The sequence below is a fragment of the Bufo bufo genome, chromosome 4 (genome assembly GCF_905171765.1).
Source record: "Bufo bufo chromosome 4, aBufBuf1.1, whole genome shotgun sequence".
NCBI classification, from domain to species: Eukaryota; Metazoa; Chordata; class Amphibia; order Anura; family Bufonidae; genus Bufo; species Bufo bufo.
In genome coordinates, this window is record NC_053392.1 from 336,638,089 (window position 1) to 336,659,412 (window position 21,324).

Here is a 21,324-nt window from a genome sequence, read left to right on the forward strand (position 1 = left end):
GACATTCAGCCAAAAAATTTAAAAACTATGGCTTTCAGAATATGGAGACACAAAAATTTTTTTTTTCCAAAAATGCTCTATTATGTAAAACTGAAACAAACAACCAAAAAAGTTGTCATATTTGGTATTGTCGCGTCCGTAACAACTTGCTCTATAAAAATAGCACATTATCTAACCTGTCAGATGAACATTGTAAATAACAAAAAATAAAAACGGTGCCAAAACAGCTATTTTTTGTTACCTTGCCTCACAAAAAGTTTAATATAGAGCAATCAAAAATCATATGTACCCTAAAATAGTACCAACAAAACTGCCACCTTATCCCGTAGTTTCCAAAATGGGGTCACTTTTTGGAGTTTCTACTCTAGGGGTGCATCAGGGGGTCTTCAAATGTGACATGGCAACTTAAAATTATCCCAGTGAAATCTGCCCTCCAAAAACCATATGTCATTCCTTTCCTTCTGCACCCTGCCGTGTGCCCGTACAGCAGTTTACGATCACAAACGGGGTGTTTCTGTAAACTAAAGAATCAGGGTAATAGATATTGAGTTTTGTTACTGGAAAAATGGATTAAAATGGAAAATCTGCCAAAAAAGTGAAATTCAGAAATTTCATCTACATTTAACTTTAATTCTTGTGGAACACCTAAAGGGTTAACAAAGTTTGTAAAATCTGTTTTGAATACCTTAAGGGGTGTAGTTTCTAAAATATGGTCAATTTTGGGAGGTTTCTATTATGTAAGTGACTTCAGACCTGATCTGGTCCTTAAAAAGTGGGTTTTGGAAATTTTCGGAAAAATTTCAAGATTTGTTTCTAAACTTCTAAGCCTTCTAACGTCCCCAAAAAAATTAAATGGCATTCACAAAATGATCCAAACATAAAGTAGACACATGGGAAATGTAAAGTAATAACTATTATATGATGTATCACTATCTGTTTTAAAAGCAGAGAAAGTTTGGAATTTTTGTAAATTTGGCTTTTTTTTTTTTTATGAAAAATATTGACTGAAATTTACCACTATCATGAAGTACAATGTGTCCCGAGAAAACAATCTCAGAATGGCTTGGATAAGTAAAAGCGTTCCAAAGTTATTACCACATAAAGTGACACATGTCAAATTTAAAAAAAAATGGCCTGGTCCTTAAGGGGTTAATAATCTATCAAGTTGTTTATACATGGTTGAGGTGCTGTACATTGAATATATGTATGTAGTATAGTAAGTCTACTGTGTTATGTGCCACTTGTGCACGGGGTAAGAGACTAGGGGCCCATTTTGCTCATGGATTCACCTGTACCCCTGTGGGCCAGTCCGAGCCTGACTATGGGACATTGGCTCTACTGGGCTCACTAAGAAAATGTATTTTTTTGTACTGGCACACAGAAAGGGGGCATTTTTTTGTACTTGCACACATTATAAGGGGAGATTTTTTGCACTGGTGCACATTATAAGGGGACATTTTTTGTACTGTCTCACATTATAAGGGGGTATTTTTTGTACTAGCACATTATAAGGGGGCATTTTATATACTGGCTTACATTATAAGGAGACATTTTTCTACTGTCACACATAAGGAGAATTATTATTATTGGGCAAATTATGATTAGCTTTATTACTACTGGGGGACTATGGGGAACATGATTACTAGTATGGCCACTATGAGAGTATAATAAATTCTGGGGCACAGTGGGGACATTAGTACTGTTGGGGGCACTATTACTACTAAGTGCGCTCTGGCAGAGAATTATTACTATTAGTGGGACTTTGGGAAGCACTATTACTGTGGGGGGCACCCTGGCACAGTTTCCGTTTAGCACAATTATTTTTGGGGAACATTATGTGGCACCATTAGTGTCAGGGAAATTGTTTACTGGGCGCAGTTATTTTTTAGGACACTGTGTGCCAATAATTATTAAAGGGGGCTTTATCTGTGTGGTACTAGTATTTAGGGGGACGGTTTCTGCAGCATAGTATTGGGGAGCAAAGCGGACGCAGTATTGGAGGTGGCAGGATGGGGTGTTCAGAAGGTGGGAGGATGATGGAAAAGTAGGAAACTAAGATGTCTGTTTCTCAAAATCTGCACAGACGAGATGACTGAAAGAAATCATCATGGCGGTCTGGTCTGAAATGAGAAGATGAGGAAAAGGAACATCTACATCAAAGAAAACATCACTGAATGTAAGAGGTAGGCGGCACTGTATGTAGTACTGTATGCAATATTAGGAGGGAAGAGGTTAGGTTAAGAATTTGGGACCTAAGCCCTGGGGACTGAACCCACAGTGCTTGAACACAGGGACATTTAGCAGGTGAGTTTATCTTTTTATTCTTTTATAGGCCTGTCTGATCCCCTGAACATTTTAAATAGGCCTGTCTGATCCCCTGAACATTTCAAAAACTGTCGGGCAAACCCTTTAAAGAATTACTGATGCACTTATGAATTGCAATGTTTAAAGCTGCTCCAATATGTTTATTGTGTTTGGAAAAGACATGTAAAAATGTACATAATAAATGTAAACTAAACACAGAAAAAAAAATCCAGCATTTACTATCTATAATACAAATACATAGATAATGGGCATTGAATATTATAACCTCTATTACATTAACATTTAGAACAATCATATTTTCACATTTACTTGAAAAAAGAAAACTTACCATTATCTGCTTGATTTTTTAAACAAATGACAGTGTCTGGAAGAAATCCCTTTTCTGCCAAAGGTATCCAATAATTAGGTGAATTAGGGAAATTATCTAACACCCATCCTCCAACAGCGGGGGCACCAGGAAATCGCTCTTTATTTTCTTCATTGAACTGTACAATGATAAATACAGTGACATATGTGAAGGGCACATTTATAACACCTACAATAGTTTCCGTGAAAGAATTGTTAAAAGGGAACTTATCACATTGAACATGGTGTCTGAACAGCAGGCAATAGAGCAGGAGGAGCTGAGCAAATTGATATATACCAGTAGTTTTGTTGCAAAACATTCAGTATACTGTGTATTTAATTCATTTATATCCCTGCTAATACTGGGCTTAGAAGTCAAGGAGGTGGTCCTACAGTACCCCAGAGCAGCGGATTGTTGTTTAATGTTATGTAATGTATTGTCATGTTGTGTATTATGCCCAGTATAGATGTGTATGGATGGCAAGAGGTTGGGTAGGGATTCAAGATCTGCCCCAGTTCCGTTAGTTAGTGAGTCTTAGGAGAGAGTTCAGAGAAGAAGGAAGCAGTGACACATGGTCCTTCTCATTAAAGGGAGTCTGTCACCTACATAACATGTTTTAAACTGATGATATAGCTCTGTGGGAGGCAGATCCATAACACTCATGGTACCCGGGTTTAGTTTTTCAGAGCCTCCAAAGTGCCAAAAATGAAGTTTTAAAGATATGCAAATTACCTATCGCAGGTGCCCAGGGGCGGAGAGTGTGCTGCAAGTGCCCAGTGCTCCCCGCCTTACTTGCTCCTGACTCCTCCCCTCTGTATCGTCCGGCCAGCCCTGTATCCTTGCGGCGTCATTTTCGTCTTTATTCATAATCCAGCGCCTGTGCGCTTCAGGTCCGGGCTTGCGCAGTAAATTTACCACTGTGGGCAGAGGCATACTGATATGCAGTGTGCATGTGCCAGTTAAGTAACGGACCCGGCGGTGGAGCGCACAGGCGCTGGATTATGAATGGAGAAGAGAATGACGCCACAAGGATACAGGGCTGGCCGGACGATACAGAGGGGAGGAGTCAGGAGCAAGTAAGGCGGGGAGCACTGGGCACTTGCAGCACACTCTCCGCCCCTGGGCACCTGCGATAGGTAATTTGCATATCTTTAAAACTTCATTTTTGGCACTTTGGAGGCTCTGAAAAACTAAACCCGGGTACCACCAGTGTTATGGATCTGCCTCCCACAGAGCTATATAATCAGTTTAAAACATGTTATGTAGGTGACAGACTCCCTTTAAACCTCAAGTTCCAGAGATCTCTGTGTGAATTACTGAAAGATCAAGAGAAAGATAGGAAGAGAAAGAGGAGATTTTAGAATCGGCATGGCCAAGCATAGGAGTCAGCAAGGTAACCTGAGACTACAGCCATTCACACTTTACTGTTGTGGGGGACACTGTTAAGATACCCTTCACACATGGACACGTCCTGGTTAGACAAGCTTTGAAAACCTTGTATCCCACAGTGCCGTTGCCGGAACTGCCTGCCGGATTCTAACAATGCTAGTGTGAAAGTACCCTTAGCTTATTGCACAGACTTGTCATCTGTGTACTACTATAACTTTTCTTACAAAGAGCAGTGGTCGTGTGCATGTAGCCTAAATCTGGAGTGAAACTAATTAACATAGCTAACCACACCTATTTTCTCACCCAGTTTGCAAAAAAGTGGCGAGAGTGGTGTAAAGTGGCAAAAAGTAAAATACAGCACATTTGAATTTTTTTTTTTTAGAACTTACCCCTATGATATATGCCCCCTAAGGACTGTATAATTTAAACCTGCAGATTATGTTGTCCTTTTCAATTGAAGCCGATATATCAGTTAACATTATATACTTTATATATATATATATATACACACAGACAGACACTAACTCGTACCTCTGTAATAGCTTTATCCAGTGCACTGACATAAACATCTGGATTTAGTGTTACTGGGGTTTCTTGTACTAATCTCACGGCTTCCGCTACCATTTGCTGGACTTCAGGATGATCAGCAGTGACCTGTTCTACAATGTAAAGCAAAAAGAAAAATTATGTTGAAGCTCCAACTCTGGAAAGGTTTCATTCATTTGAATCTAAAGAAAGCAAAGGGGTTTTATGTTTTTAATTACATTAGGCATGCTCAACCTGCGGCCCTCCAGCTGTTGCAAAACTACAACTCCCAGCATTCCCGGAGAGCCTACAGCTATCAGTCTACAGCAGGGCATTGTGGGAGTTTTAGTTTTACAACAGCTGGAGGGCCACAGGTTGAGCATCCCTGAATTACATAAATGCCATTTGCTATCAGTACTTTTAGACCCTGTTTAATTAATGGGGTTATCCCACAATTAATATAAAAAAAGAAAATCTAATATCATATAGTACATGACAATCTCTTTCTAAAAACTTAGTAACAGCCCTGTACCTCACATGGATCCTGTGCTCTCAGCCTTCATTGCTCCAGTTGCTCTGCTAGATTTATTTCACGCTAGCAGCTTAGGGGGCATGCACAGCAGGTGACGCTATACAGATGGATTTCGGAGAATAACTCAATGGCTATACTACATTTTTAATTACATGCAATTAGTATTAGTATTCCAATCCTAGTGATGGTTTGAAAGATGTAGAATATTTTTCGTGGGACAACCCCTTTAAGGGACGGCTGCTAAATGCAATCTAGTATTCAACTGGATGTTGGAGTTCTCATAGTATTCAGAAAGTTCTTTTCAAGGTGATGCAGTGAGTTACTCCTCATACTGGAAAGAGTGAGGTGGAGAGGACTTACTGTCCAATTGCTGCCCTCCATCGGCCTTACTATGGCAAGAAGACTATACATTTTTAGCATTATGAGACCTCTTCTGCTCTGCAGAAAACTTGGAAATGATCTATGAGGACGGTTTAAGGGTAGTTTCACATTAGCGTTTTTCTTTTCCAGCACTGAGTTCCGTCAAAAGGGTTCAATGCCGGAAAAGAACTGATCAGGCATATCCCCATGCATTCTGAATGTAGAGTAATCCGTTCAGGATGCATAAGGATGTCTTCCGTTCAGTCATTTTGACTGATCAAGGAAAAAGAGAAAACCGTAGCATGCTACGGTTTTATCTCTTGCGAAAAAAACTGAAGACTTGCCTGAATGCCATTTTTTTCCATAGGAGTGTATTAGTGGAAATAATACCGGAATGCCGGACCCGTCCATCCTGTCTGCGCATGCGCAGACCGACAAAAAAGGTGAAAAAAATAAATGCCGGATCCGTTTTGTCGGATAACACTGGAAAGACGGATCCGGCATTTCAATGCATTTTTTTGACTGATCAGGCATTTTTAAGACTGATCAGGATCCTGATCAGTCTTACAAATGCCATCAGTTGGCATACGTTTTGCCGGATCACTCTGCCACAAGTGTGAAAGTAGCCTAAAATGTAATATATGAATGTTTTTTATTTTTTTATTATAATCATATTTTATAGGGAAGTAGTGCTTCAGTACAATGACTTATCCAGTGCTCTGAGAAGCTGTAAGAATTCTCAGTACTAGATAATAGTATTCAAATGCTGTTTCTACCTGCTTCTTCAAGGACACTTTGTTCCTCTGTCGTCTCTATTAGTTCTTCTTTTTGTTCCCAAATCTTCTCAGTTGTATCCAATTCTTCTATACAGAAACACAACATAAATTGCATTGGATGTACAGTCGTGGCCAAAAGTTTTGAGAATTAGATAAATTTTGGAAATTGGAAAAGTTGCTGCTTAAGTTTTTATAATAGCAATTTGCATATACTCCAGAATGTTATGAAGAGTGATCAGATGGATTGCATAGTCCTTCTTTGCCATGAAAATTAACTTAATCCCAAAAAAACCTTTCCACTGCATTTCATTGCTGTCATTAAAGGACCTGCTGAGATCATTTCAGTAATCGTCTTGTTAACTCATTATGTCAGGCAGATTGGGTTAAAATGGCAGACTTGACATGTTAAAAGGAGGGTGATGCTTGAAATCATTGTTCTTCCATTGTTAACCATGGTGACCTGCAAAGAAACGCGTGCAGCCATCATTGCGTTGCATAAAAATGGCTTCACAGGCAAGGATATTGTGGCTACTGAGATTGCACCTCAATCAACAATTTATAGGATCATCAAGAACTTCAAGGAAAGAGGTTCAATTCTTGTTAAGAAGGCTTCAGGGCGTCCAAGAAAGTCCAGCAAGCGCCAGGATCGTCTCCTAAAGAGGATTCAGCTGCGGGATCGGAGTGCCACCAGTGCAGAGCTTGCTCAGGAATGACAGCAGGCAGGTGTGAGCGAATCTGCACGCACAGTGAGGTGAAGACTTTTGGAAGATGGCCTGGTGTCAAGAAGGGCAGCAAATAAGCCACTTCTCTCCCAAAAAAACATCAGGGACAGATTGATCTTCTGCAGAAAGTATGGTGAATGGACTGCTGAGGACTGGGGCAAAGTCATATTCTCCAATGAAGCCTCTTTCCGATTGTTTGGGGCATCTGGAAAAAGGCTTGTCCGGAGAAGAAAAGGTGAGCGCTACCATCAGTCCTGTGTCATGCCAACAGTAAAGCATCCTGAGACCATTCATGTGTGGGGTTGCTTCTCATCCAAGGGAGTGGGCTCACTCACAATTTTGCCCAAAAACACAGCCATGAATAAAGAATGGTACCAAAACACCCTCCAACAGCAACTTCTCCCAACAATCCAACAACAGTTTGGTGAAGAACAATGCATTTTCCAGCACGATGGAGCACCGTGCCATAAGGCAAAAGTGATAACTAAGTGGCTCGGGGACCAAAACGTTGACATTTTGGGTCCATGGCCTGGAAACTCCCCAGATCTTAATCCCATTGAGAACTTGTGGTCAATCCTCAAGAGGCGGGTGGACAAACAAAAACCCACTAATTCTGACAAACTCCAAGAAGTGATTATGAAAGAATGGGTTGCTATCAGTCAGGAATTGGCCCAGAAGTTGATTGAGAGCATGCCCAGTCGAATTGCAGAGGTCCTGAAAAAGAAGGGCCAACACTGCAAATACTGACTCTTTGCATAAATGTCATGTAATTGTCGATAAAAGCCTTTGAAACGTATGAAGTGCGTGTAATTATATTTCACTACATCACAGAAACAACTGAAACAAAGATCTAAAAGCAGTTTAGCAGCAAACTTTGTGAAAACTAATATTTGTGTCATTCTCAAAACTTTTGGCCACGACTGTACATTATACCATTTTCCTTTATAGTTAGAAATATTAAAGGTATTGTCTGGGCGCTGAAAAAAATTGGCAACGCTGTGTGAGTAAAAAAAAATCCTAGTCACAGCTGAAGTCACTGACTGGCCAGCAGTGGTAATGTGCTGGGAATCCGCACTTCACACTTCTAGGCCATGTGGGGACCGGAAACAGCAGGGACAGAAAGGCACATGTAATATTATGCACCCAGGAATCAACATAGTGATGAAAGCTTCTACATCATGCTCTCTTGACATCTAAGGCCTCATGCACACAAACGTATTTTCATTCCGTGTCAATTCCATTTTTTTTGCGGACCGTATACAGAACCATTAATTTCAATGGGTCCGTAAAAAAAACCCGAAGGTACTCAGTGTGCATTCCGTTTATGTATGTCTGTATTTCCGTTCCACAAAAAAAATAGAACATGTCCTATTATTGTCCGCATTACGGACAAGGATAGAACTGTTCTATTAGCCAGCTGTTCCGTTCCGCAAAATACAAAATACACACGGATGTCATCCGTATTTTTTGCGAATCCGCTTTTTGCGGACCGCAAAATACATACAGTCGTGTGCATGGGGCCTAAGACTGTTCTATTAGGAGCCAGCTGTTCTGTTCCGCAAAATACGAAATGCACACGGATGTATCCGTCGTGTGCATGAGGCCTAAAGCAAAGACTTCGAAAGGTGCCCCTCACTGCGACATGCACATTTTTCTAAAATTCACTAAGATACCTGTAAGAATATCACTTATGATATGTCTGTGTATTTCTGAAATGGGGTTTGATTCTTCATGGGCCATTATGAAGGACTTACCCCTGTCGGTAATGATAGGTGCCCAGTATTCTGCCATATGTTCACATTGGCTAGTATTAATGCTTCCTTCAGTACATGAGATGAAAGCTTGAGGATAATGGCATATTGTTGATTTTATGAGTCCAGAAATTTGGGCCTCCACAAAGCCACTGGAATCAGCTACAGTGCTTGCGAAAGTAATCACCCCTTAGTGTTTTTTTCCTGTTTTGTCGCATTACAACCTGGAATTAAAAAGGACTTTTTTTTTTAGGGGGGGTGTCCTGCACCATTCGATTTACACAACACACCTACCACTTTGAAGGTGCAAAATAGTTTTCTTTTTACTCTGACACATACAATCATTACAAAAACAACAGTATGAAAATACATACTTTATAGAGCCCCCCTCGTTCACAAATACAGATACAAGTCTCCTAGGCAGGGCCGGCGTCAGCACCCGGCATACCCGTGCAAATGCCGGGGCCCACTGCTCCTGGGGGGCCCACTGTGCTGCTATGAGCACTTCCATCAATACAGATGGAATCGCTCATTGCTGGAACGCAGGGGAGCTGCGGTCAATTCATTCACTAACCGCAGCTCCAGAGGTGTAGCTATTGTGGAAGCCACTGCTTCGGCCCTGAGGGCAGAAGGGGCCCGGGAGCAGTAGCAAGGCCGCAGCATCAGACTGGAGCAAGGAGCATCAACAGCATGCAGAGGCTGGCTGCTTCTGTCCCCCTTACAAGCTCCTGTGCTGCAGAGCTTCAGACACACCCTCTCTTCACTCCAGCAGAGCAGGACATCTTGCCTGAGAAGCTTCAGACATGCCCCCTCTACACAGGACGTGCTGCCTGAGGGGGAGAGAGAGACCGCAGGGCTGGAGCAGCAGTGTGAATAGATGCAGACAAGTATGTAAGTGAGTCTGCACTGTGACTGTCTCTTCTCTGTGGGACGGGGACGTGGCAGGGAACTCTTGAAGCTGTTATTTAGTTGTTTTACTGCCTCATTAGGCAGTTTGCTTCCATGACACCTGCCCCCCCCCCCATATCCTGTCCTATCGTATCCTCATGGAGCCCCTGCTGTGTCCTTTCCTCCCTCATGTATCCAGAGCTTCTGTTCCACCCTCCTATCTCCTATTGCTGCCCTGCACAGACCTCCTGCCCCCTACTTCTTGTATGAATCCCCCTCAGAGCCCCTTCCACCTACTTGCTGTAACCACCCCTCCTGTCCATCCAGGGCCCTGGGCCCCTGTCTCACTCCTCTGCCTCTCATTATGGTGGTGTCTAACCCGCATGCACCATAAGGGCCTTCTAACGTCACAGGGACACGTGACTGTGCCCCTCCACCCTGTACTGTGCCCTCTTATACCCTTTTATCCAGTCACTGCATAGCAGTGTTATCCAGTTACTGTATGGCGGTTTTATCCGATCACTGTATGGAAGTATGGCGGAGGTATCCAATAACTGTATGGCAATAACTGTATCCCCTTACCTGCCCATGCCACCATTTTTAGACCTGGCAAAGGACCTTTGCGCCACAATCTTTGTCAGAAATATGCCTAAAATAGGCGTATTTCTGTTTAATAAATGACCCCCTAATTGTATTATTATTCCAGGGTAGGGCTAATATCTTTATAGTATATAGATTCTAGTTTATTATACTGTGATGTGAACCCACTGAAGGGGGGGAGGGGGGTTCGTACAAAAATTTGCTGTGGGGCCTAGTCAGTTCAGTGAGGGCCTCTTACACAGTATAATGACCCCAGTGTCTCCTCTATACAGTATAACCCCCAGTGTGGGGGCCACTGGGGGTCATTATTCTGAATAGGGGGCGACTTAGGGTCATTGTTCTGAATGGAGGGCCACTGTGGGGTCATTATACTGTGTGGGGGGCCACTGGGGGTTATTATACTGTGTGTGGGGGGTCAATATACTGTGTTAAGGGCCACTAGTGGTCATTATACTCTATGGGTCGTCAAGACCTGCCCTGTATTTGGTACCATCCATCTTTCCTCCAATCCTCTCCGGTTTTCCAGTCCCTGCTAATGAAAAGCATCCCCACAGCATGATGCTGCCACCACCATGCTTCACTGTGTGCATGGTGTTCTTGGGTTTCCACCTCAGGTTTCTAGAGAACCTTTCCTGTGTTTGGGGAGTAGCTATACGTGGCTTGACAAACTCCACACATGTTTATTTTCTGGTCACTCTCCCATAGTGCCCCACTCTGAGGCTCATAGTGGTCCTGTGGACAGATATTTCCATCTCCGCCGTAAATCTTTGGTGTCGTGTTATTGTTGGTGTCTTTGTTGAATCTCTGCTTAATGCCCACCTTGTCCAGTCTGCGAGTTTTGGTGGGTGGCCTTCTCTTGTCAAGTTTCAGTTGTACCGTCTTCTTTCCATTTTTATATAATGGATTTAATGGTGCTCTATGGGATGTTCAAAGTTTGGAATATTTCTTTTAACCTGATCTTATTTTTATAACCCAACCCTGATCTATATTTCTCCACAGCTGTGTCTCTGACATGTTTGGAGGGCTTGTTAATGCAACAAAACAGGAAAACCAGCTATGGGGATGAATACTTTCACAAAACACTATATAGAAATAATTCAGCACAGCATTGTAGCTTCAGTTTTTCTTTACGTACTTGTCACCATACCACCATATATTCACCACTAGGAGGAGCTCACTGCATACAGATTTACCGTATACAGCTGTCAGAACTCAATGCGAGCTTTATGACTTTATAAGCAAGAATCTCTGCTTAGTGGCTGATGCCTGCAGAAAGCATCAAATAATTTATTTTACACTGGATCAGTGGGAGGCTACAGGAAAGCTGAGAAAGTATTCAGGCAGAGTAAATTGTGAGAAATGGAGGCAAGACTGCGGAGTATTGGAATGATGAGAAGCCTAAGGATACAAGCAAGAGAAGCTGTATCTTACAACATGCAGTACTCTTACCTCCTTATATATAAGGAGGGCAGTTTCTTGGGCAAAGTATTGCTCAGGCATATTTCTTCCAAGTTTTCTCTCACATCACCAGTTCATTAGACCCAGCTCTGATTCTAGTATAGCCAGTATAACTATCTGCTCAGATGTAGGACTGAGTTGATGAAGGAAATATATAAAGAGACAGTTTTTGTTAATTTCCGAGGACTGCTGAAGTCCGAGGTTTAATGGTGCCCTAGGCAGGTGCCAACTTTGCCTTCCCTTGTCTCAGCCCTGAATGAATGCACATGAAAGAACTATAAAATGATGCAGCTAAATTCTGCAGGGCAAAAGGTAGACCCAGACATATTGTAGAAGTTTTACCAAGACTTGTGTTCCCATACACTAGTCTTGGTCTTCCTGTGCTTGACTGAGATGCCCCTAATTTATTAAGAGGTAGATGCCTATTAGCAAATTAGGCACATCTCTGCCTTATCGTGTGCCGGAAACTCAAGTCTATGCCAGCCAGGGAGTGGAATTAGGCTATAACATATGCCAGTTTCTAGAATAAGTTATAGTAAATCCAGCGGGCATACTAAACCCCACCCAATCCGCTAAGCCCCAGTGGAGAGAACCCCTACAAGTTGCAAATTATGGCGCAAAATGACCGTAAGACCTCTGATTTATTTCTGCAGCATTATGTTTACATTCTACTAACCTTTCTCAATTCGGTCTTCATCCACCTGACTTGATGATTCATCAGGTTCTTCTTTCTTTTCTGTTTCTTTCTGAGCATCTGTCATTATTAGGATAATAATAGTCATTTTTATTGATGGAAACACTGTAGGGCAGATTTACTAATCCTATAGAAGACCTAAACTTAGACAGGCAGTCTAGACCTGCACCAGAAATCACAGGGGCTTAGGCTGGATGATAAATCTGTTGTAGAGATTAATACTTTTCTCTAACTCTATACAAACTATTAGTTGGCTTACTTTGAAATAGAATTTTACGTCAGAATTGTAGAGCAATTTTGGCGTACAAGCCATGCCTCTTCCATTAAGCCCTGCCCCATTTTTGAGACAGGTGGGAAAAATTGGAGAAGCCCTAGTTCCGTAAAATCGTGCCAATTTTTATACACATTCTAGGTTCAGACACATTGGGCATATATCTGCCTAGCTTTGATCTGACAAACCTCAGAAGCCAAGTGACCAGTCCTTGACATTTTGCTGCCCAGCAGATCCCAAGTTCGAGGTAGATGTAGAACAATTTCAATCCAATAATACTAACAATTTTTTTTACACTAACTAGATTACTACATGCACCTAAGCTATATACGCTGTATTTGGGGAATGATTGATCAGTGCAGATGTTATTTTTGATCATCTATAATTTAGATACATGAAGGTCACATTCAAATTATACAGTCACCTTTTTAGGGGTGACCAGCAATTCTCAGTTTCGTAAAATAGAGAAGCGGACATTACAGCTCCATCTGTGCAACAAACACCACTGTATAGTGATGTGGCTTCATTAAAGAGGATCTGTGACCTCTCCTGACATGCCTGTTATAATAGCTTCATGCATTCCCCATGTAATAACAATTCTGCGGCATCTATTGTTATGGCTCTATGTTGTGTCATTCCTTTATTATTATATTCTTTAATTCTTTAATGAGTTGCTAGCAGTCTGCAGTAAGGGTACAGAGGGGAGGTAACCAGTTGGGGGGGGGGGGGGGGGTACCTGCCCAGTCTGAAAATGGCAGCACTGATTGGATAGAGTGAGTCTGTGCAGGTACACCCCCCCCCCAACTGGTTACCACCCCTCTGTACCCTTACTGCAGACTGCTAGCAGTTCATTTACAGTGGGATGCGAAAGTTTGGGCAACCTTGTTAATCGTCATGATTTTCCTGTATAAATCGTTGGTTGTTACGATAAAAAATGTCAGTTAAATATATCATATAGGAGACACACACAGTGATATTTGAGAAGTGAAATGAAGTTTATTGGATTTACAGAAAGTGTGCTATAATTGTTTAAACAAAATTAGGCAGGTGCATAAATTTGGGCACTGTTGTCATTTTATTGATTCCAAAACCTTTAGAACTAATTATTGGAACTCAAATTGGCTTGGTAAGCTCAGTGACCCCTGACCTACATAACCAGGTGAATCCAATTATGAGAAAGAGTATTTAAGGGGGTCAATTGTAAGTTTCCCTCCTCTTTATATTTTCTCTGAAGAGCAGCAACATGGGGGTCTCAAAACAACTCTCAAATGACCTGAAGACAAGGATTGTTCACCATCATGGTTTAGGGGAAGGATACAGAAAGCTGTCTCAGAGATTTCAGCTGTCTGTTTCCACAGTTAGGAACATATTGAGGAAATGGAAGACCACAGGCTCAGTTCAAGTTAAGGCTCGAAGTGGCAGACCAAGAAAAATCTCGGATAGACAGAAGCGATGAATGGTGAGAACAGTCAGAGTCAACCCACAGACCAGCACCAAAGACCTACAACATCATCTTGCTGCAGATGGAGTCACTGTGCATCGTTCAACCATTCGGCGCACTTTACACAAGGAGATGCTTTATGCGAGAGTGATGCAGAGGAAGCCTTTTCTCCGCCCACAGCACAAAAAGTGCCGCTTGAGGTGGGCTAAAGCACATTTGGACAAGCCAGCTTCATTTTGGAATAAGGTGCTGTGGACTGATGAAACTAAAATTGAGTTATTTGGCCATAACATGGGGCGTTATACATGGAGGAAAAAGAACACAGCATTCCAAGAAAAACACCTGCTACCTACAGTAAAATATGGTGGTGGTCCCATCATGCTGTGGGGCTGTGTGGCCAGTGCAGGGACTGGGAATCTTGTCAAAGTTGAGGGACGCATGGATTCCACTCAGTATCAGCAGATTCTGGAGACCAATGTCCAGGAATCAGTGACAAACCTGAAGCTGCGCCGGGGCTGGATCTTTCAACAAGACAACGACCCTAAACACTGCTCAAAATCCACTAAGGCATTTATGCAGAGGAACAAGTACAACGTTCTGGAATGGTCATCTCAGTCCCCAGACCTGAATATAATTGAAAATCTGTGGTGTGACTTAAAGAGAGCTGTCCATGCTCGGAAGCCATCAAACCTGAATGAACTAAAGATGTTTTGTAAAGAGGAATGGTCCAAAATACCTTCAGCCAGAATCCAGACTCTCATTGGAACCTACAGGAGGCGTTTAGAGGCTGTAATTTCTGCAAAAGGAGGATCTACTAAATATTTATTTCATTTCTTTTTTGTGGTGCCCAAATTTATGCACCTGCCTAATTTTGTTTAAACAATTATAGCACACTTTCTGTAAATCCAATAAACTTCATTTCACTTCTCAAATATCACTGTGTGTGTCTCCTATATGATATATTTAACTGACATTTTTTATCGTAACAACCAACGATTTATACAGGAAAATCATGACGATTAACAAGGTTGCCCAAACTTTCGCATCCCACTGTATAACTTGTAGTAGAAATAATAAAAGAATGGCACAACATAGAGTCATAAGAATAGATGCTCCAGAATTGTTATTACATGGGGAATGTATGAAGCTATTAAAACAGGCATGTCAGAAGTTGTGACAGGTCCTCTTTAATAAAACATAAGATACGTATCTTCTGAAGTTTATTTGGAAATTGACAGAAAATTTATTTATGTTTTAGATTTAGTGAAAAGTGTTTTATTCAAGGCAACTGAAAAGTCATATGAGAACTGAGTTTACCAAATTCTCTAAGAACAGATAAAGAACAGCAAAGGGTGGATTCACATATTTTTTAAAGTTGTTGATGCAGTTGTCTGAACTAAAGCGAGAAGTGGATCCTGCTGGAAGGAGAAGTACAAGTCCTTCCTTTATATTTCCCATTCCTCTTTGAATCCACTTCTGGCTTTCACTCAAAAAAACTGCATGTAAAACGACCCAAAAAAGTGCAGCATTTTTGTCAAAACGTCATGTGTGAGACCACACAGAAGGAAATAAAGGGGGGGGGGGGGGGGGGGGGTGTGAGACAGAATTGAGAAAAATTTCCATGTACCTTCTTCTGCTTTCAGTAATTTCTCTTGCTGTAACTTTTGTTTGACAGCTTCTATGGCTTTTTCAGTGGCCTCTTCACAAGCTTTTACCAAGGCATTTTGTTTAGCTTCTTCCATGTACGGTATAATAAGCATAGACATGTCAAATACCTAAAAATACAGACATGGAAATTATCAAAATGTGCATGATTCACTAATTCTTATGGCTATACACTTAAAACTTTCAATAGTCACGAAGGAACAGACAATGTCACATACCAGTCTGATAGTAAAAATGGAAAACCTTGGAATCTGACTGTGCATTTACAATGAAAGCTATGCATTTTCAAGGAACATAATATGTTTTTTTAGATTCAGGGATGGGTCATAATGCATAAATGACTGCGATTAATTCAATATGATTTAGAACCCCGTGATGCATTATTAGCAAGGGAAGATTGTGCTAAATGCGATTAGATTCTGTCGAGACCAGAAAGAAACTATCAGCATGGACTGAATTTTTATATCATACTGTACGTCAGGGGTCATTTGCCATAGTTTGATATGGGTATGATAGCTGTCCAATTATAGAATTTATACCACAAATGAAATTGATTACACCCTGCAATAATAATTCAGCTGCTGCAAATCCTTTATCCCTATTTAGTGATTAATATAAACTCTTGCTTCCTTTTCAAAGGAATGGCAGACACACTATTATATATTAGGCAACCTCAGAGTTATTAAAAGAAGTCTTTCAGTAATATTGACCATGTTAAAACTCTGACAGCACTAGGCTGTGGCTGGGGAGAGCAAGACAAATATATCTTTTCTGGAGTTTTTAATTATATGGGGTGGTGTGAATATGAACATTTATTCTGCTAGATTCTGTTCTTGCTAGTTCCTAGAGTGGGGCTTCAGTGTGAAATGATCTCTGCTTCACAGCCCCTTCCCTCTGCTCTGAGTGACAGCTGTACCGTTCTCCTGGTTGGATGCTATCTTTGTCAATCACAGTGAAGATCCTAATCCTGTGCACTTGCAGGAGCAGAGCCCAGCAGGATATAATATTACTGCTCCTGATAATAAAAACTCCACAAAAAGTATGTTTGTCCTAGTGCTGTGAGAGGTTTAGCATGGTCAAGACTGCTGACAAACTTCCTTTAAGCTAAAAAAATATAAAATATCTACACTGCAGCATTATCTTTATTATATGGTCACAAAGTTCCTCACAACTTCTAACACTATTAATAATCTAAAGAAGGAGGAACATTAACCAGTTTATATTGTTTCAGTGAAAACTATGGCATTCATGTACCTTTCCTGAGTATTTATTAGCTATTAAGTTGCAGACTGTTGTCTTCCCTGAGGATTTTGGTCCAAGAACGGCCACCTTGCAGGGAGGTAGTGGCATAGGAGGAAGAAGGTATGGCCGAGGATTCTGCACGAAGTTTATCAATGATTCTTCAGAAGAAAGGAAGTACATTTTATCTAGAAAACTGAAAATCAAGAAATAAGTCATATCAGGATTTTATTAAAAAAAATATATATATATATATATAACGATTGGGTGTAGGGTATACAAAAAGTTTACCTAACAGCAAATTCTGCCAATCCTTTCTTAATATATCCCTCCTTCAAAGCCACAGGACATAAAGTACCCCATCTGCTTCTGCGCCACCTGTATCTTGGTGCAATCATACGGTAGGATGAAAGTGTCCTCATTAGTTCATCCTGTTAAGTAAAAGGTATCTTTGAGTTCTTTAGTTAATCAAACCTACAAAACACAAATCTATTACATTCAGAGAATAATAATTTAGTTACATATGTTGAAGACAACCACAGGGCTATCAAGTTTAACCTTTCTCAGATAAAATATACAGCATTAAGTATTGGATTAATTATAAGCCTCAGTGTTATTTGCCATTAGAAAAGCAGGTAGCCCTTTTTGAATGCTGACATAGTATCATTACTACCTTTTGGGGTAGAGCATTGCACAAAGCCAAAACAGCTACCCATGCTGCCAGCTTATCTAGGTCTTTCTATAATTCTGTAATTTTTTAGTCAAGCTGTAACTGTACTTTCACAGCAAGTCACTGTACTGTACTTCCAAGTGCCACTTTACTTTCACACACTTTTATTTAATAGAGAATGGTGTAAATAGCAAATTTCGAAATCACTTCATTTAAAGGGAACCTGTCACCGGGATTTTGGGTATAGAGCTGAGGACATGAGTTGCTAGATGGCCGCTAGCACATCCGCAATACCCAGTCCCCATAGCTCTGTGTGCTTCTATTGTGTAAAAAAAACGATTTGATACATATGCAAATTAACCTGAGATGAGTCACAGCTTGAAAATATGACTCTTCTCTGGTCACACAAGTAAGATATGACTCTTTTATGTTAATTTGCATATGTATAAAATCTTTTTTTTTACACAATAAAAGCACACAGAGCTATGGGGACTGGATATTGCAGATATGCTAGTGGCCATCTAGCAACCCATGTCCTCAGCTGTATACCCCAAAATCCCGGTGACAGGTTCCCTTTAAGAAATCTGCATGTCTCCACCTGAAAAAAACAAAAGCTGTAAAGTCATGGTCTTCAATTTAATTTGCAGTCTACTGCCTGTTGTCAGGCAAGATCTGTCCCTGGTAACAAAGACTGGGAAGATGGCTGTGAGGAAGTGGGGACGTGTCAGAGCTATCTGAGATCCTGAGCCTGATAAAACAACTGCTTCTACACTGCTTCTAAACATCACCGGAGCCTCCTGCCTTTTTGTGTGATTTTTCTCTCCTTATCTGTTCTGTGAGCTCCAAAGCTGAAAACAAACATAGTGGGAAGTAAGGGAAGGATGTCACAGTAGCACAGTGCTCCCCGCTTCTGAGTGAAATACATCTAGCTGTGCTGCTGAAACAGGGAATAATATGGCCAAAAAAAAGACTTTAGGGAAGCCCAAACATAAACATTCCTTCACAGTTGATGATTATACAAAGAAGCACAGCCATTATGCAAACGCACTATGCAACTCAAGTACGCTTTAAGTATCCTACACAGTTTAGTGTCCTCTGTAAAAATTTGAAACTTTACTCTTAATCGCATTCACATTCATTATTATAAAGATTAAAGAGGGGGGAGTGGCTAGCCAGGGATGTGAGCGGCCGCTTGTCTGCTTAGCTACTGTGCACTCTCGGCTGTTTATCCTGAAATTTCTGAATCCCCTTGCTGCAAAAGTACTTACCTTGCTCCTGACCTATTAAGGATCCCTCTGGTACCTGGCAGGAACAATACCTCCTCACCATGACTAAGAAAAAAGAAGCAAAAGGTGCTGATAAGGACCTCCAAGATGGTGCCGAAGCGGCAACTGCTGGGCATCTGGGCGGCGCAGTGGAGGTGCAACGGGAGGCCGCTGCAAAGTTAGAAAAATATGCCCACTTGACTTCAACACTAGCTGCAAAAGGAGCTCACAAGAAGCAGATGCCTACACAAGATGAGTCAGTACTGGACTCAGATAATGAGGCAGTCGGTGCCACAGCAGAGGCCATATGTAGCCCCAATGTATATAACGTCTTGCAGACAAGTGGCGCTGAAGTGCATTCGGGGGCCCAGGAATTAGACTCAGAGGAGCCAACCTTTAACCCCTTAAGGACTCAGCCCTATTTCACCTTAAGGACCATTTTTTGCAAATCCGACCAGTGTCACTTTGAGTGCTGATAACTTTAAAATGCTTTGAGTTATCCAGGCCATTCTGAGATTGTACTTCATGACATTGGTAAAATGAAGTAAAAAAAATTCATTTTTATTTACTTCATTTTATTTACTTCAAAAAATTGCAAATTTCCAAGTTTCAATTTCTCTACTTCTATAATACATAGTAATACCTCCAAAAATAGTTATTACTTTACGTTCCCCATATGTCTACTTCATGTTTGGATAATTTTGGGAATGATATTTTATTTTTGGGGATGTTACAAGGCTTAGAAGTTTAGAAGCAAATCTTGAAATTTTTCAGAAATTTTCAAAAACCCCATTTTTAGGCTGGGTTCACACTTGAGCGTTTTACAGCGCGTTCAAACGCGCTGTAAAACGCTCAACACATGAAAACCAATGCTTCCCTATGGCCCTGGTTCTCACTTGAGCGTTTTACAGCGCGTTTGAACGCGCTGAGAAACGCCCTACGCTCAAAGAAGTTCTTGAGCTTCTTTGGGGCGTTTTGTCGCGCGTTTGCAGCCATAGGACACTGCTGTTAATCACACAAACGCGCGTAATACGCGCGTTGACTATGGACAAAAACGCGCGACACAAACGCGCGTTAAACGCGCATATCAAATACGCTCAGGTCTGAACCCAGTCTTAGGGACCAGTTCAGGTCTGAAGTCACTCTGCGAGGCTTACATAATAGAAACCACCCAAAAATTACCCCATTCTATATACTACATCCCTCATGGTATTTAAAACTGATTTTTACAAACTTTGTTAACCCTTCAGGTGTTCCACAAGTATTAATGGAAAATAGATACAATTTCAAAATTTCACTTTTTTGGCAGATTTTCCATTTTAATAATTTTTTTCCAGTTACAAAGCAAGGGTTAACAGCCAAACCAAACTCAATATTTATGGCCCTGATTCTGTAGTTTACAGAAACATCCCATATGTGGTCGTAAACCGATGTACGGGCACACGGCAGGGCGCAGAAGGAAAGGAATGCCATACGGTTTTTGTATGGCAGGTTTTGCTGGACTGTTTTTTTTTTACACCATGTCCCATTTGAAGCCCCCCTGATGAACCCCTAGAGTAGAAACTCCATAAAAGTGACCCCATCTAAGAAACTACATCCCTCAAGGTATTCAAAACTGATTTTACAAACGTCGTTAACCCTTTAGGTGTTCCACAAGAATTAATGTAAAATAGAGATACAATTTCAAAATTTCACTTTTTTGGCAGATTTTCCATTTTAATATTTTTTTTTCCAGTTACAAAGCAAGGGTTAACAGCCAAACCAAACTCAATATTTATGTCCCTGATTCTGTAGTTTACAGAAACACCCCATATGTGGTCGTAAACTACTGTATGGGCACGCGGCAGGGCGCAGAAGGAAAGGAATGCCATCGGTTTTTGGAAGGCAGATTTTGCTGGACTGGTTTTTTTGACACCATGTCCCATTTGAAGCCCCCCTGATGCACCCCTAGAGTAGAAACTCCAAAAAGTGGCCCCATTCTAGAAACTACGGGATAGGGTGGCAGTATTGTTGGTACTAGTTTAGGGTACATATGATTTTTGGTTGCTCTATATTACACTTTTTGTGAGGCAAGATAACAAGAAATAGCTGTTTTGGCACCATTTTTATTTTTTTTATTTACAACATTCATCTGACAGGTTAGATCATGTGGTATTTTTATAGACCAGGTTGTCACGGATGCGGCAATACCTAATATGTATACTTTTTATTTATTTATGTAGTATAAGTTTTACACAATGATTTCTTTTTTGAAGCAAAAAAAAATCATGTTTTAGTGTTTCCATAGTCTGAGAGCCATAATTTTTTCAGTTTTTGAGCGATTACCTTGGGTGAGGTATGATTTCTGCGGGATGAGATGACGGTTTTATTGGCACTATTTTGGGGTGCATGTGACTTTTTGATCGCT

The 21,324-nt window shown here is 41.0% G+C and overlaps 1 protein-coding gene across 1 annotated transcript in view; it reads right to left on the bottom strand.

Annotated features, from left to right (window-relative positions):
- AK9 (adenylate kinase 9) overlaps positions 1–21,324 on the bottom strand; it is a 132,957-nt gene that overhangs the window by 69,269 nt on the left and 42,364 nt on the right. The window contains exons 11-16 of the mRNA XM_040428864.1: positions 17,274–17,413; positions 16,998–17,178; positions 15,706–15,853; positions 6,258–6,337; positions 4,592–4,714; positions 2,654–2,810 (exon numbers count right to left, since the gene is read on the bottom strand). Of these exons, the coding sequence (XP_040284798.1) occupies positions 2,654–2,810; positions 4,592–4,714; positions 6,258–6,337; positions 15,706–15,853; positions 16,998–17,178; positions 17,274–17,413 (829 nt within the window). The remainder of the gene's footprint in view (positions 1–2,653; positions 2,811–4,591; positions 4,715–6,257; positions 6,338–15,705; positions 15,854–16,997; positions 17,179–17,273; positions 17,414–21,324) is intronic.